Below are 27,232 nucleotides of genomic sequence, written 5' to 3' on the forward strand. Positions count from 1 at the left end.
GTAGTCATTTGTCCAGGGGGAGGGGCCTCCAAACAGGCGCGTGCGGAGTTTTCGGGGGAAATAATAAAACAAGATCTCCTTTGATGATTTGTATAAGAAGTGCCACTGCCAATACATTTGGGAAAATTTAGGATTTTGGCAGGTAGGCCCTAAGTAACCCCCTTAGGTACGTCCTGAGCTCGTGCCGTACTCACTACTTAATCCAGTTGAAAGGAAAACTTCAACTGAAGTTGAAGTTCAACTGAAGTTAGTTTTCTTTCAAGTGAAGTTGAAAGGAAAACTAAGGAAAAGGCCATGGATAAAATTTATAACTAGTTAACAAGTCTTCGTAATCAGATTTTGGTTTGAAGTAAAGCCCTTCCTCATCAAGAATAACCCAAACGAATTTACAATTTAACATCTTGTTGGTCAATATCAATATTGTTCCACAAGTACTCAGATGAATAAAATTTGGACGAAAATTTGTCCAGGAGAAAAGGGGGTACAACATTACATCAAGCCGCGGGGCAAGACCTAAAAATTAGACCCTGTCAAACCTGAAAAGACTGACGTAAATAATAAACCTAGTACAAAATATTTTATTCAGATAGTAGATAAAATTAATTTTTCAGTTATCTTCAGCCAGAAAAATTCAGACCCCAAAGTTCCAAGAACCCATATTAAATAAATAACTAATGAACAAGTCTTTGCAGGTTTTTGGTTTTTGGAATGAGCCAACCTTATACAAGAAGTCCATTGCTAATTTCTAGAATGGATAAAAGAACCTCTAAGGAAGACTTCAATATGAAATACTAAATCATGCGTTTTTATGTGGCTATGATCTGGCACGTGTGCATCGTGGTCTTAGAAAGGGCCAATAATAATTTTATTTAGTTCTGAATAAAAATTGGATGAAAATACTTTTTTTTGGGGGGGGGGGGGGCGTGGGGACTGACCCCAAGGCCCTCTTCCATTCGTCCTTGACTCTGAGAGTTTAATTAGGTTTCTTGAAATACGGCTTTCAAGCTAAGAAAGATAGAATAGTGCTGCAGAAAATAAATATAGAATATATTGACTTACTCTTTATTGTTTTCTTTTGAAAGAAGAGGCGACGGAGGAGGAGGCAGTGGTTCATCTTCCAGAGCACCATCTGAAGAGACTATAGGAGGTGGCGGCGGTGGGGGCAAATCGGGAGTCATTGGCCGATTTTCTAGGCCCAAGGGAGATAGTCTCGCAGGTAAAACTGGCGGAGGACCTTGAAACGCAGGTGGCTTTAAGTAACTGCCTGATATTGGCTCACAAAAAGTCGGTGATATCCTTGCTGGCAGAGCAGGAGGTGGGTCATCTTCAAGAATATCTCTTACTTTCCCCAATTCGTTTGAATGACGGTGAGTTGAATTATTCTTTCCTGGAATATCTTCCCATCTTCCGTGGTAGGGAGGGATCCGAGACTCAACATCGGGACGTGATGGCGGTTCTGGTGCGGGTGGCTTCTTTGCAACTGAACACGGTGTATGACTGGGACTAGGGAGTGAGTTGTTGTTGCTTCCGACGGGCTAAAAATATATCAGAAAATTAAATACTGCTTACTTAATTTATTACTTTTCCATCTTCTATTTTTCGTGAATTTAATTTTAAGGAATGAATGCTGGAAATTCAGGATCCTACTTAAGCTGAATATTGGATTGAAGGTATTTGGTGAATTTCTCAAGGTTTTACTGCCAACTTGCAATAGCACATTAAAGTACTTTAGTCTATTTGATACCCCTATTGATCATTCTTTTGATTCTAAACGATCGAATGGATTCATTAAAATATAATAATTTAGCGCTAAACTTATAATACAAAAATGACATGATTCAGTCTCTACAGCTCAACCGCATACAATACAATCCATAAAATCTGGACTTCAACATTAAGTGAGCGGCACAGACTTAAACTGTGATAACAAAACTCGAAATTATTCCCATTTTACGAAAACAACAAAAACACAAAAACCAAGTGCTGTGTTTAATGAGCTTGCCTTATAGTGCTTTTTATAATTTCTTATTTGCAGTTCAGATGCATAAATAATTACTATAACTACGCAAGACTTGAAAGATAAATAGAAAAATACTGATTACTAGAAAACAGGATTAGTTACAAAAGCATGAAAAAAATTATTCAAAAATTTGAGGGAATTCCTTATAGGAAAGAAAAAAAAATGCCAGGAAAACCCAACCCAAGTATTCACAAACAAAAAAGGGGAGACCAAAATGAAAAAATTCAGTTGAGAATGAAAAGAATGCGTCTAGCTATTTTACATTACAACACGTTCATGAGGTAACTGCAAGGACAAAAAAAAAGTTTTTCATGGGTTTAAATTTCAAATTCATTAAATTATTTTCTATAGGCTCTTAAAGAACAATTTCTATGCAAAGTCATGATCAGAAAGGAAACAGACATATACCAATAAAAATATGCTTAAGTAAGATAAAAACAGATCAAAAATTGAGGAAAATCCCTGTGAATGAAAAACTTACAAAAAAAACAAATGTTACGAAAAGCAAGACTCAAGTATAAAAAAAAAAGAATAGAAAAAGGGAGAAAACACTTTTATAAGAAACATGGTATTTATCCGACTTTTCTATATTTCAAAACATATAAAAATTATAATTTCATAGCCTCAGTAACTGTTGCCAAAAGAGTTATAGTATTTCTGAATATTACACTTCTCAGCCACTTTTTTTCATACTCCTGTGACCACCCTACAAAGCTCTCGGAAAAAAAAAATATGTATAAAAGCCACATCGTTCTTTTCAGATGGCTTAACTTCGACAGTTACGGTTTTTCCTGTAAAGGTTTTAACAAAAATGTGCATATCGGGTATCAAACGAAGGGCAGGTTAATTCCAGAAAGAAAAAGATACTGCTGTTCAGGGGGATTATCTTCTTTAAATTGAATTTTTGTCTTAATCTCCAATGGTATCTGACGTCTAGATACCGATAGCTACAGTTTTCCAGTGAGGATCGTAACAAAAATTTCAATGCCACATCTCACACAAAGAAAAAGGTGAGGCGTTTATTTCTTCTGCATGTTTCCCCAGACTAGACTTGCCCGAGCAGCATATGAAGATCTTCTCCTTCAGTGTAACAAAACATCATGGACAGCACAAATCAAAAGGATATTAGATAAGGATAGATTTTGAAGATCGCGGGGCAAGAGAAAAGGGCCAGAAGATCATGAAAAGCTCTTCAAGATATATAGTACAAGACTTGAAGAACAAAAAGTGCAACTATGGCAATCAGCTGTGGACAAATCTCGGAGTCTCACTTTGTATAGAAAAGTAAAAGAGAATTTTGGTGAGGAGTTTCATTTCAAGCTGGGATTGCCCACTAAATATCTGAGGATTTGGATTCAGATTCGAGCAAATTGTCTTTCAATTTATACCAAGGGTGCAAGGAAAAGAGGGAAGGTTCGGAGGCCGGGTTTAGATTCTTGAGATGTGGGGAAAATGATTATGGGCTGGGCCATTTCGTCCTCCGGTGTAAGCAACTATCTCATTTAAGGGGATTAATTATCCAGGAGGGTGAAGATAGGCTGCTTTGTGAGTTATTGAGGTCTAGGACTCCCCATTATATTGGGGCAGTAGGAAATTTTGTATTGATGGGAAGGATGTCAAATGAAGTGTAATTTTTCTTTAGTATTTGTCTTTTTGTATATGGCTTTAATTGGCTTTTAAATACAGATTATTATTATTATAGTTAGAGAGTACGGCCCTCTTCATGCTGCATCCCAGCAAATATATGATGTTGCTAGTCAAGGGGAATGCCTGTATCTTGAATTTCTGTCTCAACTGTTTTCTACGGTATCTGACAACTCAGTTTCGACAGTTTTGGTTTTTCCAAAAAGGTTATTAAGGAAATTTGCAGATAACCTCTCAAACGAAGGCCAAGGTAAAGCTTCAGTTCCTTTTGTATGTTATTGTCGGATAGAGTACAGCCATCTTAAAGCTGCTTCCGAGAAAAAATAAGACGCTGCTGGTCGGGAGGGAAGTCTTCCTTACCTTGGACCTTGATTTTGACGATTTCAATCGTATCTGAAAGCTCAACTTCCAGCGTAATACTCTTTCCAGTCAATTTCTTAATTTCCGGTCGATAGAACAGTTGCAACCAAAATCTGAATTCAAAAGAATGTCATGCCAAAATTTTCACCTCCTTTGATTATCCGAATCAATATATTAATATTTTAAACTTAAATATTGAGCCGATAAAATACCGTTGCTTTAAACCCTGATTTTGCGATCGTTTTTTTAACAATTAGCCAAATACACCAGAGGGGGTCCCCCTCAAGCACAGTGGCGGTTCTGGTCTCTCTTGTGCTCGGGCAAAATCTTGATTAGCCCCCTCCCCTGTCTCCCAAAAATTTTCAAGTCACATTTTAACAAAATTCTCATTTATTAACAAAATTTTATTTATGAATAAAATTCGAATGAAAAATGACAAAAAAACATTAAGAATTAATTAAATTCCGTCTACTTACTTTTATTTTCAAGAAATGGTGATGAAGATCTGACAAAATGAAAATTTCAGATTCAATTTGCTTATACGTGTTGCCGACTGCGCCTTCTACTTTATTTTAATAAAATAAATTTCAATAATTAAAAAATGATTATAATATTTATAATCGTCAGACTGTTTAATTGGAGTTTTTCGCCCCTAAAATGACTACACCCGGGGCAAGTGACCTCTCTGTCCATCCTCCTAAAACTGTCTCTGCTCATGCATGACACCTAACCAGCCACTTACAGATTAGCTAAAAATTATCTATAGCAGGTGAATATTAATGAAAGCTATTCAACACTCTCGGCTGATTGCTTTATTTTTTTAAATAGACAAGCAGTGAACAAAAGTGAAGAATTGCATAACGAAGAAGCTTACAAAAGTGAGGAAACGTGGTTTGAAACCATTCCAAAATAAATACTGTCAAAGTCAAGAATGTGCTATGAATAAGAAACAACCTCAAAAACGACTTTAGAATTAGTTAAACGCGCCTTATCATATCCAGAAAAATTAATTTCTAAAAACGAAACAGCTTAAGGACATAGAACTCAGTAAGCCACTGAATACAATTAAGGTTTTGTAGCCGCAGCTTAAAACTAAAACACAAGATATCAATAAAACTAATTTACAGACCGCCGTGCCCTAAACGAAAAAACTTATCTCAAATTCATGGTTTTAGAGGCAATGGTGTCATTTCGTCCAAATCCTGGAGGAGGGGGGGGGGCAAAGTTGGAGCCAATTTTCCCAAATCAAGTGAAAATGACAGTAAAAACTGAAAAATGAACCAATTGGTGCTATGAAAGTACTATAAATGTGCTATAAGGATAGTTTATAGTACTATAAAGTAAATATATTTAAGAAAACTGATCCGTTTTTGTTGATGCTTCAATTATGCAGGCTTATGTTAGTTTTGGCCAGATTTTTGAAGAAGCTATATTTCAGCTGGAGGAGGGGCAAACCCAGGTATGGGGGGGGGGTAAATACAGGTCTGGAAGGGCCACCTGCCCTCCCCCCCTGCCCCATGGCAAATTACACCCCTGGTTAGAGGGCAATAATGAGGTCTATAAACTTCCTGTAGGAGCAGTTTCCGTCCGAGAATTTAAGTGAGGAAAATCAGTACAAATTCCTGTTCGCAAGTGAATAATATGGCGTTAATTTGTTAAAAAAAAGTACTGAAAGTCAAAAATTAGGTTTAGAAGGAGTCTGAATAAAATTGAAAAAATGACCAATCTCCCACACCTTCTATGAATTATCGTAGGCCTATCCACTGAAAACAGTGTAAGAATTATTATGTCTAACCTCTACCTATATAATTGTAAGTGTCCGTATCTCCCAGTCAATCACAAATCTTCAACTTTAAAAACAATCGTGCGACATAAAGCAACGGGTACCCGAGGCCTGGAGGCAAGCAAGTGTTTCTCATTATAGTAATTACATACAATCAAGTAGTAAGCGCCCAATTACTTGAAAAGGGACAAGGAAAAACCTACGCCTGAGGCATGGATATGTGTGTAGGTTTTCAAGTAATTGGGTTACCAGGGTCATTTAATACCGGTCCTATTAAGGACAATTTTTTCTGACGTAGATTTCTAGTTCATGATATACAAGTTTTTTTTAAGGTTAAATCCGTGGTCATTCATTTTTAAGTTTATTGGTAGTTTTTTTTTTTTTTTAAACTTGGCTATTCGTTTAATGGGTTTAATTAATAGAACGAGTAATTTTTTTGAAAAGGGTAATTAATTATTTATTTTACGTGATTTGAAAATTTTTTGCGAAAATGTATTGGCGTAAAGGTATTGCGATGGTTAAGAATGCCACACGGGTGAAACTCAGAATTGATAGGAGGCAAGATCAAAAAAAGGGGTAATTAGTGATTGGAATATTTTTTAATGCTTTTACAATCGGAGATGTTTGTTTAACATTTGCAAAAAAGGGGTAATGGAATTTGCGAATTGGAGATGTCGTGATCATGTACTGTATAATACACAAGTGATGTTTTGGAGAGTATTGTCAATTTAAAGAGAAATGACTGAAAAGTGTTACTGTGATCTGATTGAATTGTCGCCGACAATGAGATTTAATCGCTGCTAAGCCTATTGTTATTGCGAAAAGGGATTACTCGATTTACTTCTTAGTGTTAAATGACATATTTCCAAATACGATCATTTTGAAAAGCAGACAAAAAAAATTGGTTTGTTCCCTCATTTCTGTAGGGCAGGAGATAACTTAATTTACTTAGACAATGAACGATATTAATTAGTGATTGATTGTATCAGTGGAGAAAAAAAGGATTAAACTGATTAACAGTTAAGGTAACCCCAAAGGAGCTGTTAACTGAGGTAATTTGTTATAAATTTGAAAAATACCTAACGACGAATCGGAAATGGTTGATTAACATTTGCAAAAAAAGGGGTAATGGGATTTGCGAATTGGAGGAGATGAGTGGTTATGCACTGTATAATACACAAGTGATGTTTTGGAGAGTATTGTCAATTTAAATAGGATCTAAAATTCCCCGAGGGGTTTAGTTAAATTGGGTTGAGTTGCACGAAGGTTCAGTAGTACGAGAGTTCAGTAGCACGGGGGTTCAGTTGTACAGGGTTTTGGTTATACAGGGGTTCAGTTACATGGAGGGATTCAGTTGAACAAGGGGGGACTTTGGGCAGTGTGTGTCTCTTTAGGCTGTGTGTCTCTTTGGGCAGTTTGAATCTTTATGGTCTGTGTGTGCCTCTTTTGGCTATTTGTGTCGTTTTTAGGCTTTGCGTCTCTCTTTGGTCTGTATGTGTATCTTTGGGCTGTTTGAGTCTTTTTGGTCTGTGTTTGTCTCTTTGAGCTGTGTTTCTCTTTGTCCTGTCTGTGTCTCTTTGAGCTGTTTGTGTCTCTTGAGACTGTGTGTGTCTCTTTGGGCTGTGTGTCTCTTTGTGCTGTTTGTGTCTTTTTGGTCTGTTTGTGTCTCTTTGGGCTGTTTGAGTCTTTTTGGTCTGTGTTTGTCTCTTTTGGATGTTTATGTCTCTTTGGGCTGTTTGTGTTTCTTTGGGCTCTTTGCGTCTCTTTGGGCTGTGTGTCTCTGTGGACTGTTTGAGTCTTTTTTCTCTGTGCGTGTATTTTTGGGTTGTTTGAGTCTTTTTTTGGGCTGTGGTTGTCTCTTTGGGATTGTGTCTCTTTGGGCTGTTCGAGTTTCTTTGGGCTATGTGCGTCTCTTTGGACTGTTTGAGTCATTTTGGTATGTGTGTCTTTCTTTTGGCTGTTTGTGTCTCTTAGGAGTCGTATGTGCCTCTTTGGGCTATGTGTGTCTCTTTGGGGCGTTTGAATCTTTTGGTCTGTATGTGTCTGTATGGGCGTTTTTTGGTCTGTGTATGTTTCCTTTGGCTATTTGTGTCTCTTAGAGGCCATGTGTGTCTCTTTGGGCAATGTGTGTCTCTTTGGAGGGATTTGAATCTTTTTGGTATGTATGTGTCTTTATGGGCGTTTTTTGTCTATTTTGGCGGTGGGTGTGTGTATTTTGGCTTTGCGTGTCTCTTAGAAAAGTGTGTATTTCTCTTTATCCTGTGTGTGTGTCTATTTGGGATGTGTGTGTCTCTTTAAGCTGTATGTCTCTTTGGGCAGTTTGAATCTTTATGGTCTGTGTGTGCCTCTTTTGGCTGTTTGTGTCTCTTCGGGCTTTGTGTCTCTCTGTTGGATGTGTGCGTCTCTTGTCTCTTTGGGCTGTGTGTCTCTTTGAGCTGTTTGAGTCTTTTTGGTCTGTTTGTGTGTCTCTTTGAGCTGTTTGAGTCTTTTTGATCTGTTTTGTCTCTTTGGGCTGTTTGTGTCTCTTTGGGCTGTGTGTTTCTTTGGGCTATGCGTCTCTCTTCAAAGTGTGTGTATGTCTCTTGAGCCTTTATGTTTCTCTTCGGGCTGTGTGTGTCTCTTTAGGCTGTAGGTCTCGTTTGGTAGTTTGAATCTGTAGGGTCTGTGTGAGTCTCTGGAGTATGTTTGTGTCTCTCCGGGATGTTTGTCTCTCTTTTGGTTGTGTGCTTCTCTTGTCTCAGTGGGCTTTTTATCTAGTTTACAAGTTTGAGTCTTTTTGGTCTGCTTGTGTGTCTATTTGACAAGTTTGAGTCTTTTTGTTATGTTTGTGTATCTTTGGGTTGTTTGAGCCTTTTTTGTGCTGTGTTTTTCTCTTTGGGCTTCTGTCTCTTTGGGCTGTTTGTGTTTCTTTGGGCTATGTGTATCTCTTTGGGCTGTTTGAGTCATTTTGGTCTGTGTGTCTTTCTTTTGGCTGTGTGTCTCTCTTAGGGGTCGTGTGTGCCTCTTTGGGCTATGTGTGTCTCTTTGGGATGTTTGAATTTCTTGGTATATAATTGTATGCATTTTCGGTTTTTTTTTTTGTGTTGTTTGTTGTCGTTTTGGGTTTTTCGTCTCGTTTGGGGGTTCGTCTACTTTTTCGTTTTTATTCTTTTTTATATTTTTTTTTATCTTTTATATGTTTTATTCTTTTTTTGGCTGTGTTTGTCTCTTTGGTCTTCTGTCTCTTTGGACTGTTTGTGTTTCTTTGGGCTATGTGTGTCTCTTTGGGGCTGTTTGAGTCATTTTGGTCTGTGTGTGTGTCTCCTTAGGCTGTATGTCTCTTTTTGTAGTTTGAATATTTTTGTTCTGTGTGTGTTTCTTTTGTCTGTTTGTGTCTCTTAGAGGCCATGTGTGTCTCTTTGGGCAATGTGTGTCTCTTTGGAGGGTTTGAATCTTTTTGGTATGTATGTGTCGGTATGGGCGTTTTTTTGTCTCTTTGAGCTGTGCGTGTTTATCTTTGGGCTTTGTGTGTCTCTTAGGACTGTGTGTATGTCTCTTTAGACTGTGTGTGTCTTTGGGCAGTGTGTGTCTCTTTAGGCTGTATATCTCTTTGGGCAGTTTGAATCTTTATGATCTGTGTATGCCTCTTTTGGCTGTTTGTGTCGTTTTGGCCTTTGTGTCACTCTGTTGGATCTGTGCGTCTCTTTGGGCCGTGTAAGTCTCTTTGAGCTGTATGTGTCTCTTTGAGATGTGGGTGTCTTTATTTGATGTGTGTGTCTCTGTTGGCGGTTTGTGTCTCGTTGGAATGTGTGTCTGTTTAGGGTGTTTGAGTCTTTTTGGTCTTCTTTTGTCTCTTTATGATGTTTGTGTCTCTTTGGGCTGTGTTTATTTCTTTGTGCTTTGTTTGTCTCTTTGAGCTATTTGTCAATAGGTTTAAGCAATAAATATCTTTCAGCTTAACCCGTCTTTATTCTTTAGAATAGTTCTATTGTAAGCAAGTAACAAACTCTTTCCTGAAGTCACCTCTTGGATACACAATGCAGAAACTTCATTAAAGAAACTACGAAAAAATTGTAAGTAAGTAACAAATTCTTTCTTGAGGTCACCTCTTGGATACACAATACAGAAATTTCATTAAAGAAATTAGAAAAAAATTGTAAGTAAGTAGCAAATTCTTTCCTGAATTCACCAGCTGGATAAACAAAAAGACATTTCGTTCAAAGAATAATGACAAAATTCTAAGTAAGTAACAAACTCTTTCTTGAAGTTACCTCATGGATACACAATGCAGAAATTTAATTTAATAACTTATTAAATAATTGTAAGCAAGTAACAAATTCTTTCCTGAAGTAACCTCATGGATATGAAAAAATTGTTATTAAGTATCAAATTCTTTTTTGAATTCACCTGCTGGATAAAAAAAAAAAGACATTTCTTTCAATAAACTATGAAAAAATTCAAAGTAAGTAACAAACTCTTTATTGTTTTCATGACTTAGATATACGATGTAGAAATTAAATTCAAAAAATTATGAAAAAATTCTCAGTCTAAATAGCAAATTCTTTCTTAAATTCACCTGTTGGATAAACAAAGACATTTCGTTCAAGAGATTATGACAAAATTCTAAGTAAGTAACAAACTCTTTATTGTTTTCACGAGTTAGATAAACGATGTAGAAATTAATTTCAAGAAATTATGAAAAAATTTTCAGTAAGTAACTATTTCTTTCTTGAAGTCAACTCGTAAGTAACAATTTCTTTCTTGAAGTCAACTCTTGGATACACAATACGGGAATTCCATTCAAGAAATTATGAAAAAATTGTAACTAAGTAGTAAATTCTTTTTTGAATTCACTTGTTGAATAAACAAAGACATTTCATTCATGAAATTATGACAAAATTCTAAGTAACAAATTCTTTATTGTTTTCATGAGTTAGATATACGATGTAGAAATTAAATTCAAGAAATTATGAAAAAATTCTCAGTCTAAGTAGCAAATTCTTTCTTGAATTCACCTGTTGGATAAACAAAAAAGACATTTCGTTCAAGAAAGTATGACAAAATTCTAAGTAAGTAACAAACTCTTTATTGTTTTCACGAGTTAGATAAACGATGTAGAAATTAATTTCAAGAAATTATGAAAAATTTTCAGTAAGTAACCATTTCTTTCTTGAAGTCAACTCTTGGATACACAGTACGGAAATTTCATTCAAAAAATTATGAAAATATTTGTATATAAGTAACAAACTCTTCATTGATTCCACCTCTTGGATATACAGTACAAATACTTCATTCAAGAAATTATGAAAAAATCGCAAGTACATAACTTTTTTTCTCTTTATCACAAACAATTTTCACATAGCTACATGATGCAGAAATTTAATTCAAGAAATTATGAAAAAATTCTCAGTAGTTAACAATTTCTTTCTTGAAGTCAACTCTTAGATACACAATACGGGAATTTCATTCAAGAAATTATGAAAAAATTGTAACTAAGTAGCAAATTCTTTTTTGAATTCACTTGTTGAATAAACAAAAAGACATTTCATTCAAGAAATTATGACAAAATTCTAAGTAAGTAACAAACTCTTTATTGTTTTCACGAGTTAGATATACGATGTAGAAATTAAATTCAAGAAATTATTAAAAAATTCTCAGTCTAAGTAACAAATTCTTTCTTGAATTCACCTGTTGGATAAACAAAAAGACATTTCGTTCAAGAAATTTTGACAAAATTCTAAGTAAGTAACAAACTCTTTATGGTTTTCACGAGTTAGATAAAGGATGTAGAAATTAATTTCAAGAAATTATGAAAAAATTCTCAGTAAGTAACCATTTCTTTCTTGAAGTCAACTCTTGGATACACAGTACGGAAATTTCATTCAAGAAATTATGAAAATATCTGTAAGTAAGTAACAAACTCTTTATTGATTCCACCTCTTGGATATACAGTACAGATACTTCATTCAAGAAATTATGAAAAAATCTCAAGTAAGTAACTTTTTTTCTCTTTATCAGAAACAATTTTCACTTAGCTAAATGATGCAGAAATTTAATTCAAGAAATTATGAAAAAATTCTCAGTAAGTAACAATTTCTTTCTTGAAGTCAACTCTTATATACAAAAAAATTTAATTTAATTAAATAAATTATGAAAAAATTTTAACTAAGTAGCAAATTATTTAATTAATTAAATTTTTTAATAAACAAAAAGACATTTCATTCAAGAAATTATGACAAAATTCTAAGTAAGTAACAAACTCTTTATTGTTTTCACGAGTTAGATATAGGATGTAGAAATTAAATTCAAGAAATTAGGAAAAAATTCTCAGTCTAAGTAGCAAATTCTTTCTTGAATTCACCAGTTGGATAAACAAAAAGACATTTCGTTCAAGAAATTATTACAAAATTCTAAGTAAGTAACAAACTCTTTATTGTTTCCACGAGTTAGATAAACGATGTAGAAATTAATTTCAAGAAATTATGAAAAAATTCTCAGTAAGTAACCATTTCTTTCTTGAAGTCAACTCTTGGATACACAGTACGGAAATTTCATTCAGGAAATTATGAAACTATTTGTAAGTAATAAACTCTTTATTGATTCCACCTCTTGGATATACAGTACAGATACTTCATTCAAGAAATTATGAAAAAATAGCAAGTAAGTAACTTTTTTTTTCTCTTTATCACAAACAATTTTCACTTAGCTACATGATGTAGAAATTTAATTCAAGAAATTATGAAAAAATTCTCAGTAATTAACGATTTCTTTCTTGAAGTCAACTCTTAGATAGACAATACGGAAATTTCATTCAAGAAATTATGAAAGTATTTGTAAGTAAGTAAGCAACAATCTCTTTATTGATTTCACCTCTTGAATATACACTACAGATACTTCATTCAAGAAACGTGATTAAACACGTTTTGAAACTACATGCTATTTGCATGCCTTTGCTTGGCACCTTTCCAAATGAGCGGGGATTCCCCACTGCTTCCTACACATTGCAAAAAGGGAGCAGTACGAAAACTCCACGTTTTCAACCAGACTGGTTTTTTAGACAACACACCCACAGAGATGACACACACACATAGAGACGAGACACGCACAGACACGACACACAAACAGAGTCATAGTGAGAGAGATATCCAAAAAGTTGGGTTGATCTAGGTTCACTTAGAGTGGCGTGCCACTCTAAGTGAACCTAGATCAACCCAACTTTTTGGATCTATGTACTTTTTGGATATATATTTTGGTATTTTTCAAATTTATAACAAATTACCTCAGTTAACAGCTCCTTTGGGGTTACCTTAACTGTTAATCAGTTTAATCCTTTTTTTTTCTCCACTGATACAATCAATCACTAATTAATATCGTTCATTGTCTAAGTAAATTAAGTTATCTCCTGCCCTAAAGAAATGAGGGAACAAACCAATTTTTTTGTCTGCTTTTCAAAATGATCGTATTTGGAAATCTGTCATTTAACACTAAGAAGTAAATCGAGTAATCCCTTTCGCAATAACAATAGGCTTAGCAGAGATTAAATCTCATTGTCGGCGACAATTCAATCAGATCACAGTAACACTTTTCAGTCATTTCTCGTTAAATTGACAATACTCTCCAAAACATCACTTGTGTATTATACAGTACATAATCACGACATCTCCTCCAATTCGCAAATTCCATTACCCCTTTTTTGCAAATGTTAAACAAACATCTCCGATTGTAAAAGCATTAAAAAATTTTCCAATCACTAATTATCCCTTTTTTTGATCTTGCCTCCTATCAATTCTGAGTTTCACCCATGAGGCATTCTTAACCATCGCAATACCTTTACACAAATACTTTTTCGCAAAAAATTCACAAATCTCGTAAACTAAAGAAGTAATTACCCTTTTCAAAAAACATTAGTCGTTCTATTAATTAAACCTATGAAACGAATAGCCAAGTTTAAAAAAAAACCTACTAATCAACTTAAAGATGAATGACCACGGATTTAACCTAAAAAAAAAACCTTGTATATCATGAACTAGAAATCTACGTCAGAAAAACTTGTCCTTAATAGGACCGGTATTAAATGACCCTGGTAACCCAATTACTTGAAAACCTACACACATATCCATGCCTCAGGCGTAGGTTTGCGTGTCCCTTTTCAAGTAATTGGGCGCTTACTACTCAATCAATGGGTTTCATTGAAAAGTGACGAATCTTAAACAAACTTTTGACAAGCCTACCCTGTTTTGTCTCATGGAAGGAGATTGAGCACAAACTTCAAAAAAAAAATATTTTTTCGAAAGAGGGGGTCATTAGGACCAAGATTTTTGTGTTGAGGGGATGAGGGCTACGGTCCTTAGAAAATACCATATGCTACGGTTTTTTTGTTTGTTTTTGTTGTCCGACAGGCTCATTGGCTAGTTGTGGATATATGGTGAATAAAAGTCCACTAGAGCGATTTTTCGCACTTTCTAGCTTATTTTGAAACAAAGGGCAAGATATAACCTCTTGTTTTAGTTAAGAAGAAAACTGGTCTAGAAAGCCTTCCAGCAGAACCATTCATTAACGCACAATCTGGATTTTCTTGGGAGTGGCTTGAAATAACCAAACTGTGATATTGCTAATGAGCTGATTGATATTAAAGTATTGTAATTAATGCTCTGAAGACCCGATGCTCGGAGAAAAATTATAAAGAGAAAGGAAGATAAGAAAAACGTTTTAAACTTTTAGAAAATTAGTTTTTGGCGTAAATTCTCTAAGAACGTAAGAGCTGAGCCTCTGGTCACTCTCCGCTCTACTGAAAATCTTTAAAGAGAAAACTGGGTTGTTTTCAAGCTATACCTATACACCTGTGGAACGAGGGAGTCAGCTAAGATAGAACGAAAATAGATCTCTCCTCGGAGATACTTGAACGAATCTGACCTAAAAGCCTAGCTTTCGCGGCATCAGACCCCCAGGAAGATTCTTCTAAGGACCGCACATCCACAAAATCCCCCAATGTTGCCAATTCACGAAAAACACTGGCAAGGATTCTTTTTTCTTTTAATGAAGATACAAAACATTTTTTTTTTTTTGAAATTCCAGGGGGGATACTTTTTGGTTTTTCATGTTTTTGATAATGAAAAAAAAGTAAATTTTAAAATCTAGGGGGACAACTGCCCTTCCCATGCCCCCTTGCACTACCATGAAATCCTTCGTACCTGTAAACATTTATAGCCATAGATGGTCTTGACTACTAAACCATTTCTATGTAGGCCTAAGCTTAACTGCTTCATGAATAAAAATCTTCTATTTGAGATTTTCTCTCTTTTTTTTGTGCAATTAAGCTTTTGTTATTTTATTATGTATACGGTTTCGAGTGATCTTAATTGCTAATTTAGATTGGTATACCATTAGAATAACATACTGATTCAATTACCAACAAAAATGTTAACATAAGGATGCAAGTGAAATTATAACAATTCTACTTACTTGCTGAGGAGCGGCGCGCTGATTACATTGCAGATGTTGCATTGTTGGTCGCATATGTGGCTTTTTTGGCGGCCTTTCAGGTGGCTGCATACTCTTGGGGCCAGCGTCAGCTTGTACAAAACTGACATCAGACGGGGAGTCAATATCAGGGAAGGTAGAGCTGAAAAAGAAATAAATGTTAATGTGATATCCGGAAAAGTTGAAAAAGAAATAAATTAAAAGAATGATCAAACATAGATGCCAACTAGGCTATACACAGTGGAAGGATTTGTTCTGCTAGAAATATCGAAAGGGAAAAAAGATGACATACAAGGTGACTATAAATTATTAGAAGTGACATATTACAAGGTGACATAGTGGCATATTATAAGGTGATTAGAAGTGTCATCTGAGTGATTACAAGATCTTTCGAGGAAGGGCGTGTGAGGTTGATACTCTAAAAGTGCGTTTTCAAGGTGAAATATAAGCAATTCTCTTTGACGTTGTAACGAGTTCTTCTCCGAATCTTCTGAAGCAACGCACACAGAAAGGGGCCTTCGGTCCTTGACCACCCACAAAGCCTTTTCCTGACCACCCATAATTTTTCCTACATTCCTCGAATATTGTGCATACTAGTGAACATCAGGTTTACGCGTTCTTGAATTAGAGCACCTTTCAAACGTCGGGCCTCCTCTGAAAAACAATCCTGAGTAAATGCCAGATCCAAGGCGGGGGGGGGGGTAACTGGACATTTCCTAAGAAGCATCCTTTTATGTCTTCCATGTGGAGTTTTATCACTATTTATTTATTTGTTTACTAAAAAAAGCTTGACACGAAGAGATATCAAAAGGCTCCAGGAACGATATATATAATCGGTAGTATTGGTATATTGGAAATAGAATATAAGTAAAAATTTGGACTCTGAAAGCTCATCTCTATTTATCAAAATTGCGATTCATTCAGCTACAATCTATACTCTTGAATGATCTTACTATTGCCATAAAACGCTCATGAATCGCACACGCAATTTTCTTAAGCAAACTAGTTTGACTAGGCATCAACTGACCATATTCAAGTCCCACATTGTCATGTCGATTAGTTCCTACTAACCCCCCTTTTCATCAAGTTTTTTTTTTCATTGCCATGAGAAAAGCTGATGCCAAGCTTTGCAAGCTTCATAGCGTTTCAGGAAAAATACATTTTGCTAATTATTATCAGGTGGAAAATTTTATTCCAAAATTTTGGAATCGCTGATGGTGGTGCCACAACTGACACAATTGGGCAACGTCGCACCATGGTGTTGGCACGTTTATCCGATAAATCACTCTATGGCTGATTTATAGGACACGAGGGTATAATAACCATATCCTTGCTTTTTAACATCTTTTACAAACTTAGTTAGCACAGTATTTGAGAAAAAAACAACAATTAATTTACAAGCATACAATTTACTCAAATAGAGGCCAAATTGTACAATTTTTGCTCTATTATGTATTTTTCTCTAGTTTAATAACCGATTATAATGTCTAGTATGACTAATGGAAAAAAGTGCATAACGGTTTTTACAGACGATTTTCCTCGAACTGATTGAGCTTTTCCTTGCAAGGTGCAGCAGTGCGTAAACAATTGTACTATCCATCTCTAACGCTTGACAAAACACCATGAATTTTTTTCTTTTCATCACATTGAACAAAAATCAAATAACGCAATTTCAAACGCATGAGCGTTTCAACCCGCTTCTCACTTTTATACCGAAATAATTTATTGGCAACTGACTTTTCCCACGACTTTCACCTAAGGCAGCCGCCTCCTCTAGCCTCCTATGCATACATTCATACCATAGAGGGCAAATGAAGGAATTCCTCCAAAGCCAATCTAAAAGACCGCAGAAGGAAATCTAAATGCACGGTCGTAAAAACACGCATTCTAAGAGGCGACTTTCAGACTAACAGCCGGATAAACCTCTCAACACCAGTCTTAAACGTGGAATGATAAACCCCACCAACAGCCTGTTTGTAGTAGTCGTGTTTAGCTATTAGTTATAAGGACTAAATGGACAATATAAGACACTATTTTCAAGTGACTTAAATAATTGGGTCATAGCCAGACGCAAAGGAGGGACCCCCTATACCCCAAAAAAATCTTTACAATATATACAGTTTATTTTGTGTAATGACCACAAAGACAGTTTTTTATTGTTGGACCTCCGACAAAAATGAATCGAAAGCCTCCAAAGTGGATTGTTATCCAGACCACTACGTTGAATTTTGTCAAGACAAAAATAACAACTAGAAAAAAAATCTTACTTTCAAACAAGCCTGGCTGGGATCCGACGTCCCTTCCGGTAAGTATGCAAAGAACAAGAATTCATGGACGCCCCTTGCCCTTTCCCTTTCCCAACCCCAGAACCAGAGATTAGGACAAGCTTAGAATCCTAAAGGGTACAGCTAGAGCAATAACGCTCACTTCCCACCAAGTTTGGTTGTGATCCAACAACACCCCTCGAAAAATATTTTGACGATATAAAAATTAGGATTGCTTTATTGGCAAATCTTCTTAATCTGAATTTGTTTTGGCAACACTGGTTTCAATGGACTCTTCTGAAGACAACACTAAAACACTAATAGCAAAATGGGCGGTAATATTTAATTTCTCAATCAACACTTTCCAAGATAAAGGTGGAAATCTTTCTACTACTGACCCTTCTTTCTCACCAAGGTTGAGTCAGTCCCTGGCTCCAGGTAAAGCTAGCATTATTCCTGACAAAGCTTGGTTGACATACGACAAAAGCTTGTGATTATTATCCTGGTTACATGAATTCAGTGACACCCGTTCACCCTCGTAGAGATTTTGAATCGGATTTTGGTAAATGACCTGATGACAAGAAATAAGAGTCACCCTTCCTTCTCCCCTACAGAGGTCGACTCACCCCCTGGCTTCAAAGTTACAGTACTAGCACGCCAAGTTGCACTTCTAAGATAGTTGAGATCCGACCAGCCCTTCTGGTTCTTAGTCTGACAACTATGAAGTTATGGCCTTTCGCTACCGTACAAAGTTAGAATTGGGAACTCGCTCCCAAAAAGCACGACAAGGACACTGCAATGACGTAAATGACGGGGGGCAATTTCCCCAAGATTCCCTCCTAGATTTTGGAACGTATCATTTCCGGGTATCAAACATTTCGTGGCAACGAACTGTAAGTAAGGAGCGACTCCGCTCAATAGTAACCGAAACTCTAAAAAACAGAATTTTGAAATCAATTTTGAGTTCTAAGTTTTAATGTCACTCCTTACTTTCAGTTAAAAAAAAAAATTTTTTTTTGATTTAATTTTCGTTGAAAAATGGCTGTTTGGTATCGCCATTGAAAAATTTGAAAAAAAAACCAACAAAACAATTAAATTGTCTCACTAGATTTGAAAAAAAAATGCCCCTCCCCATTTCTGTGAATTGACACTACATGTACATTAGCTAAAGGTAAAGCATAGTATATATTAAATACGTAACCTAACCTAGGTACCTCCCCCCCCCTAAACTCCAAAAAACAACACTTTAAATATTGGAAATTCAATGAGAAACCACGCTCTTCCATCAATTTAGATAACAATTACCCGCTTTACGGTACGGGTCTCCATCACTGCATTCATTCGACTGTCTATAGCCGTTGTGTACCATTAAGGAAAACAGTACCAAATATTTTATTCTTCATAGTGGAGACCAGGGCCGTATCCAGGGTTTTGGGGGGAGGGTACACAAACTTTTAAAAACCCATCAAAAATTTGTTTATATGCATTTTTGTCACGTTTTTACAAGTCGCAAGAGCATTTCGGGGGGCGGGGTCATACCCCCTAGCCCCCCCCTGGATACAGCCTTGGTGGAAACGTTTACCTTCCAAGTCTGATGTGAGTGTCGGTGAAACTAAGCAATAAAAGCCGCAATCCGCTGAAAAATAATCCCATAAAAACGCAATTTCAAAAAAGGAAACAATCTATACATCATACTGTGCACCGTAACAAACAATGGCAAAAATTCGTATTTCTAAAAAAAAAATAGAATATAATAAGGTAATTTACGACTTTCCTGCAATAAAGATCGGATGGTAGGCCGTCAAACCGTAATTAGTTTTTGTTAAATTCCTAAATGTGCACATACCATTACGCATTCCTACATTTAGTGGGTAATAGTTTTTCAGTGTCAGAACGGGTTCCATTATTGGCCACGAAAAGCGACACCAACTTTGAAAACCAACATGTAACCAGTTGATGGTCTATGGGTCTATGAAAAGTCGTCCAGACACTAGAGACTGCTTAAAAATGGGTCCCAGAGGATTTAGAAATATTAGTCAAAGCTCCATCAGAGCAACAAGTCCCCGCTGCCCCAAGTTTTATGTATATTTGTTCAATGTTGCTCTTTTTTTGAATCCTCATTGAAAATCCTTGCCCCCCCTCCTTTCATGCTCGTGAATTGGTGCAACTGATATCAGCCACGGGCAAGAATGAACTTGAATTAGTGAATTACGACCAGAAGTGTACAGTCTAGGTTGAAAACTAAGGCATTTCGAGGGATACTATTTAAATCGCCAGTTATTTTTTTTTATTTACACATATTACTGAATGTATTATTAATGCCGGAAATATGGCTCATAAGTACTTATCTATTATAGCGCCTATGTGAAGTTCTTCATCTAAGTAGAACTTGTTTCTCTGACTAATCCTAATGAAATGTCACAAAATATGATGAAAATATAATACTTTAGAAACAAATTTGGGCTATAAATTTGCACATTAGGGGAGTGGGGTAAAATATAGCGGGTCTGCATGCAAAATGTGTTAGGTACAATTGTTCTGCATATTATGAAATAAGAATTGTTAACTAACCCTAAGGTGCAAATATATAGCCCAAATTATATATTTCCCATCTATTCTGCCACTTGTCTGTGTCTTTTCTCACGCTAAGCTGAAAGAAATTAACGAAGAAACCGGTTCTACAGTTCGTCAATGGACGAAGAACTTAACATAGGCACTATAACAGATAAGTACCGGCTTATGTATGGTCAGCAAGGCCGTAAAAGCTTCGGGGCGGGAGGCGGCTATGTTTTGGCATAGAACAAGGCCGTATCTAGGGGGAGTTACTGGGTTTGGGTCCCCAGCAATTTTTTTCCGACTTGTAAAAAAGTAACAAAAATACGCATTAACATATTTTTTATGCATTTTGTAAGGTCTATATTTGCCAACAACCCCCCCCCCCCTCCCAAACAAAAATCCTGGATACGCTCTTGGCATGGGACCCAGTTTCACACTTGGGTTTTGAATTCCCGGAATCAGCCTTGTGTTGCGTGAAAACTCTCATCGCTCAGTGAGTCCATACAACAAGCATATTTAATTCAGCGAACATATAGTCATGAAGAGTTAATTTCAAGAAATCGATTGTAATAGCAAAATAGGAATATTCTAATTGAAAACAAGGGCAAAGGTAGCAGGCACGTGCGTAGAAGTGGAGAGGGGATGGAGCTAATACCCATTCAAAATAAAAAAGCTTCCATGGTTTCTCCCATTAGCTATTATACTGCTCATTTTGTTCGTCTATTCCTGCTATTTATCTCCCCCCCCCCTCCTCGCCCATTAACGCACCACCCTGAGGTAAGCTTCCGTGAATTTTCATGATAGGTAGGTTATATTTTTGTGGTAGGTTAGGGGGATCGCTTGAACAAGCTCAATAGGAATTAGAGGGGAGGTTATATTTTCGAAAATACCCCATTTTTATGGGGTAGGGGGGTTACTGAAAAATTCAATTCTACTAGTATTTTCATTGCGTAAACTGAATAAAAGACAAATTTGCCCCCCTCCCCACACACACACACACATAAATTTTCCTGAATTTGACGCCACTGCTTGCACAACTTCTGGTTCTTCTGAAAACGTGATCAACTTTGAACTACATTACGATTAGGCTAGTCCTTGAAGAACGGTTTTAGTTATAGACTAATTACAGTTCTCCTTACGTCACAAGGTCCTTATGGAATAATAGCGGTATTTATAATCAATTAGTAAAGGAAATGGTTCAATTGGATGCCGATGAATCAGTTTCAGGTATGAGAAATATTTTAGGCTAAACCTTTCCGGTATGAATACAATTAGACACTATTCAGTTAAATTTATAAAAATAAGTTTTTTCAAATGAAAGTAGAACTTACAATATAAGTTAAGCCAAGTAGAAAGTATCCTATAGATGAGGGGGAGGGGGCAGCCACCCTGAGTAAAAACTGCTCTCTCCGCTTCAGTTTAACTTATGCGTTGTTGAAACTATGATTAATACATACAATATTGAAACTTTGGTAAAATTATACTTTAGCTACTTTTGGCTATCTTGGAAAGGGGTTAGGTTAGGGACATGAAACTTTCAAGGATGGGTCAACAAGCTAAAGTATTTCCTGGGAAGGCATTTTAAAGCACCTACCTCCACTCCTTTTCTCTCTAGAGGGTCTTGACCTTTGATGACCTTTAAAAATCTATGTGATATAAAAATGAAACCGAGCAAAATGGATCTACCAAAAAAATAGAGTACAACAGAATTTTTTTCAGCTTTAGAACTTTGCTCAATCCCAATTTATAAGTTTTTAAAGATATGCAAATACATTTCCTAAATTTTGAAAAAAAAACAAAAAAAAAAAAACATTGATATGGTTTAAATTCTACTCAAATAACAGGAATTATATTTTCAGAACTAAAACTAGAGAAAAAGAAACTGATACCTCAAAATTAAGATAAAATGTTGTTTTGTCAAAATTTCAATGGGTATAGTATATGTACCTGTTATGTAGGCAAATTTCAGGACGAAACTTTAGCCTAGAGAATGATGGTTTAGTTTTGGCAATCCCAATCAACTGTATGATAGTTTCACTTCGTTTTGATCCAACAAAAAGGTTACATATGTCAGAAAAATCGAGCAGTACTATCAAATTAACTATAATTGTGTCCTACATAAATGCAGCATGTGTTTTGGAACTTGAGAATTCGGTTAGTATGGGAGGGTGAGAGTAGTATACAAGTGTTAAAACAGGAAAAATTAAAGTCAATATTACAGTTCAAAATCTTCAAATAAAATATAATTTTAAATTCATCCCTGCTCTAAAAAAAAAAAAAACAAAGTTTGATTAGCCTTTGTAAATTTGTCAAAAATATTATGCTTCTTCTTTGAAGTATGAACATCTGAGAAATCGAGAAGTGCCATGCAAAAAAAGGCCAAGGGACTTATAGCTGGTACTCAAAGAAACAACCAACCTCCTTAGTTAACTACCACGAGACGCCGTAAGCAAATTTCCTAAATCTTAAATACGGGCGGTCTCCCTTAAGCCCACGGCTTTAAGCTAAAGTTTAATTTTTATATTAATAATTTAGGAATGAAAGTCACCTCTGAAACGTGCTCGCCTTAAAACAATATCAAGGAGAGAGGGGGTCTGAGGTGCTGGAAACTGCAATCAAGAGAATGTTCCTCGAACAAATCATGTTCTTGGAAGATACCGCCCTCCCATCCTTTTCAGTGCAAAGGGAAACTGTAGACATAAAAAGACACAAACACTTGAAGCTCATGTTCCAAGTCTATGTCTACTTTACACAGACTTGGATAATCTTTACCATATACATTTCATTTTAGTGAACTATATCACATATTAAAAAAAAGACGAAATAAAAAAGCACAAATTAAAATTTATAGGGAAAATCATAAAAGCTAGAGTTTTTGGGAAACAGGACACCCCCCCCCTCCCCTCTCTCCTACACACGCACCTAGATCAAGTACAAATAATTGAATGATGTTTTGTTTAATCAGCAAGTTTAATTGCAAAACAGTAGTTCCTCCGTTTTGTCAGTAAAGAGCGAACCACAGCCCATAGTAACCAAAAGTTAAAAACACGTTTTGAAAAAACGGCAGAGTGAAAAAAATTGCCATTTGACACTGATTCAGGAATGGAAATTATTATTTCGATTCGTCTCAAAAGTAAAAGTTTATTCCAAAAAGAAATTTACGGTTATTTCGAAAAAAAGTATGAAACCCCTCGAAAATGGCGCCAGAACAAAATGAAAAGTATACCACTCGAACCAGGACGGTCGAAAACCTACTTCAGGGAAATTACAGTCCCCCTCCTTGAACAACAAGAAAAATCACTTTTTTTCCATGGGTAGCACTGATCTGTCTCCTGCAGTGGCGGATCCAGGATTTTTTATGGGGTCGGGCAAAATAGGTTAATCCGATAAACTTGCGTTAGCAGCAAGTTTAATCAATGCAAATTTGCGTTAATTAAGTAAATTAAACTACTTTAGACTATGATAGGGGGCGCGCCCCTCCCCAGGATCCGCCACTGGTCTCCCGTTATTTTATTTATCTTTTTTCAACAGGCCTAGCGGGTGACCAGAACATCATAAGGAGATGATCACAGGAACATCATAGTTTTCTGTAATCCTACAAACATAGGGAAGTATCACCAGTTGATTTATTTGCATTAGTTTTATTGGTATATGTTAGATAGGCTGTGAAGTAATAATTTTCGTTCGTTTTGTTTCAACTTCGCTCATTACTTCCCTCAGTAAAACTTTGTTTTTTAAAATTAATTATGTGAAAAGCGTGGTTCTATGGACATTCAACATTAGCTCTACTTTTAGTACTTGGAAATTATGTAGCTAAATCCATTCTGTTTATTCTTGGCTAGCTTGTTCGTAAATAAAGTAACTAAAGTTTGTTTATACAGCAATATAATAATTATATCAAACAAGGGAATTTGATAAGAGCCGCAGTTTGAATTTTTTTCATGAATAGAAAAAATCTAATCAGGGACATGACTAATACCACATAAGTTATGCAGTTTGTATCTGCTACTTGCCTTATCAGCAGACGAAATGTTTGTTTAATGAATTTATCAGGCATAAAACTGGCATTAGGCAACAGCAACTAATTTTCATGTTTACATTGTAAATTAAATAAAAATATTATCTTAGCTATTCAAATTCTAATCTGAATCACTTTTTTTATAGTTTAAATTTTAATCCCAAAGCAATATATTAACTCTTAACTTTATGTATTCACAAGGACGTTCCCTAAAAATAATGGATAATACAAAAAAGGACAAAACACTTTCTTGACATCAAAAACTAAGTGATTTTTTAATAGCCATCCAGATCAAATCTGAATCACTTTTCTTATATTTTAAGTTTTAATCCCAAAGCAATGGATTAACTCTTAACTTTATGTATTCACAAGGACGTTCCCTAAAAATAATGGATAATACAAAAAAGGACCTTTCTCGACATAAAAAACTAAGTGATTTTTTTATAGCCATCAAAATCTAATCTGAATCACATTTTTATGTTTTAATTTTTAATCCCAAAGCAATGGATTAACTCTTAACTTTATGCATTCACAAGGACGTTCCCTAAAAATAAGGGATAATACATAAAAGGACAAAAAACTTTCTTGACATAAAAAACTAAGTGATTTTTTAATAGCCATCAAAATCTAATCTGAAACACTTTTTTTATCTGAATCACATTTTTATGTTTTAATTTTTAATCCCAAAGCAATGGATTAACTCTTAACTTTATGCATTCACAAGGACGTTCCCTAAAAATAAGGGATAATACATAAAAGGACAAAAAACTTTCTTGACATAAAAAACTAAGTGATTTTTTAATAGCCATCAAAATCTAATCTGAACCACTTTTTTTATCTTTTAAGTTTTAATCCCAAAGCAATGGATTAACTCTTAACTTTATGCATTCACAAGGACGTTCCCTAAAAATAAGGGATACTGCATAAAAGGACAAAACACTTTCTTGACATCAAAAACTAAGTGATTTTTTAATAGCCATCAAAATCTAATCTGAATCACTTTTTTTATATTTTAAGTTTTAATCCCAAAGCAATGGAATAACTCTTAACTTTATGCATTCACAAGGACGTTCCCTAAAAATAAGGGATAATACATAATAGGACAAAAAACTTTCTTAACATAAAAAACTAAGTGATTTTTTAGTAGCCAACTTGATATAATCCATTCCAAAAAACTTGCTATAATCCATTCCAAAAAGTCACTGATGTACTTCGTCTTAATACCCCCAGGAGAGGGCGTAAGATCAATCATTGCTATCACGTGGGCGCCTGCCTCTAAAGTGGACAAGAATTTAAAGCAGAGATTAGAGACATGTCTGAAAAAGCTTATGCTTTAAGTTAATGTTATTACTAGGACTCCTTTAAAATAGTGCATTGAAAATGAGATTTCTGTAACTGTTAAAGCCTAATTGCCTTCTGGCACTGAATAAATTTAAAACAAATATGTAAAGAAAATCTTTATTTCAAGAAAAATATCCTGTTTCCTTCTTTAAAAATCTAATATGACCAAGATACCTTAGCCGTCTTCTATTTATGTTTCCTTGGAAGAATAAAAAAAAAAAGATTATACTGTGTGAGTTCAGCAGGCACGGTAAGCTCAGAAATATATTTGGTTGAAATAAAACATACATTTCTGAGAATTCTGCTTTGAATATGGAAATAACTGTAAAAACTTCCGGATGTTCAATACACTAGCGTAAAAGTAGTGTTTGCTAAGAGCTGGTTCATGTTTTTTTTCTTAAATAGCAAGTTTTTCAAAAAATCGGTAGAACGGATGATGTTGTCTAAACTTTCGACCACATTTTGACCAAGCTTGCACAAAAATTCAGGCGGAGCAAAAAATATTTCAGCAAAAACCTTGCAAAAGCGAGGGCGGGCGTGATTAAGGAGGGAGGACGTGAAAATTATTTGCGATGGTAGTGACTAGTATACACGAAACCAATGTTGAGATTCCCATCAAACTAAAATTCATATTAAAAAAAAAAAACTAAATTGGGGGGGTTCTGCTGGGGTTGGTTTACCATGGGCAGAATTCTCAGTGGAGAGGGAAGTTTCAGGGGGTGAACTTTCCAGGGGAAATTTTACATTGGCTCATTTGATCAAATTCTTTTTATTTGTCTTACATCCTTTTTTATACACAATTTTGGCTGTAGAGATGTTCAAGGGAAAGTAACCAGGGGAAACTTTCACCGGGTTTTGAACTGTATGGGAAATTTTTTAGTGGGGGGGGGGAGATTTCCCACTGGTTGAATTCTCCTTGAGAGAACATTCTACGGGAAAAATTCTCCGAGAGAGAATTTTTCGCGGAAGCAGGGGGTTTTTCGGAAAAATTGGAAAAACAATTAGAAATTAAAGTATTTTTCAAATGAAAGCATGCTAAGGAGAATTTATGAGGCGGAATCATCCGCAAGAAACTTTACGGGGGAATTTTCAGCAAGGGTGGAATTGTCTGGAGTGAATTTTACGGAGGAGGGGGGGGGGTATTTAAAGTGGAAGGAATTTTTCACGGACGAGTTTCCCGTGAGGGGAGTAATTTTTCGGTAAATATATACCAAATCATATTATTCAGTTAGGAATAAAGTGAATACACCATTCGATGCCTTTTTTTTTGCTGATTTCAAATATAATAATCATTTCTATCGGAAATAAATTTTACCCCCCCCCCCTATATATGCCAATTCAGGGTATATATTTCTACATTAGGGGGGTGGGGGTAAAGTTTAAACTTACCTCCCATTTACATTAGAAACAAAATTCCCCCCCCTAATGTAGAAATATATACCCTGAATTGGCATATATAGGGGGGGGGGTTAAAATTCATTTCCGATAGAAATGATTATTATATTCGTAATCAGCATAAGAAAAGGCATCGAATGGTGTATTCACTTTATTCCTAACTCAATAATATGATTTGGTATATATTTACCAATTTTTAATGGAAGGGGGGCCAGATTTACCGGCATTATTTGAAAAACGATAAGAAATTAAATAAAATAACAAGTTTCTTCAACTGAAAGTGAGGGGCAATATTAAAACTTAAAACGAACAGAAATTATTACGTATATGAGGGGGATTGCCCCTTCCTCAATACCTCACTCTGTACACCAAAGTTTGACTTTTTGTTCCAA

The 27,232-nt window shown here is 35.5% G+C and overlaps 1 protein-coding gene and 1 pseudogene across 3 annotated transcripts in view; both read right to left on the reverse strand.

Annotated features, from left to right (window-relative positions):
- Nucleotides 1-27,232, reverse strand: part of Shrm (shroom) — a 245,268-nt gene that overhangs the window by 37,689 nt on the left and 180,347 nt on the right. For all 3 annotated transcript variants that reach the window (XM_089102697.1, XM_089102702.1, XM_089102699.1), the window contains 2 exons: nt 15,249-15,408; nt 1,060-1,535 (listed from right to left, as the gene is read on the reverse strand). In XM_089102697.1, the coding sequence (XP_088958823.1) occupies nt 1,060-1,535; nt 15,249-15,408 (636 nt within the window). The remainder of the gene's footprint in view (nt 1-1,059; nt 1,536-15,248; nt 15,409-27,232) is intronic.
- LOC148955537 (polyubiquitin-B-like) lies at nt 2,708-6,668 on the reverse strand (annotated as a pseudogene).

The sequence above is a fragment of the Artemia sp. Qi Xiang Cuo genome, chromosome 2 (genome assembly GCF_049724085.1).
Source record: "Artemia sp. Qi Xiang Cuo chromosome 2, ASM4972408v1, whole genome shotgun sequence".
NCBI lineage: Eukaryota > Metazoa > Arthropoda > Branchiopoda > Anostraca > Artemiidae > Artemia > Artemia sp. Qi Xiang Cuo.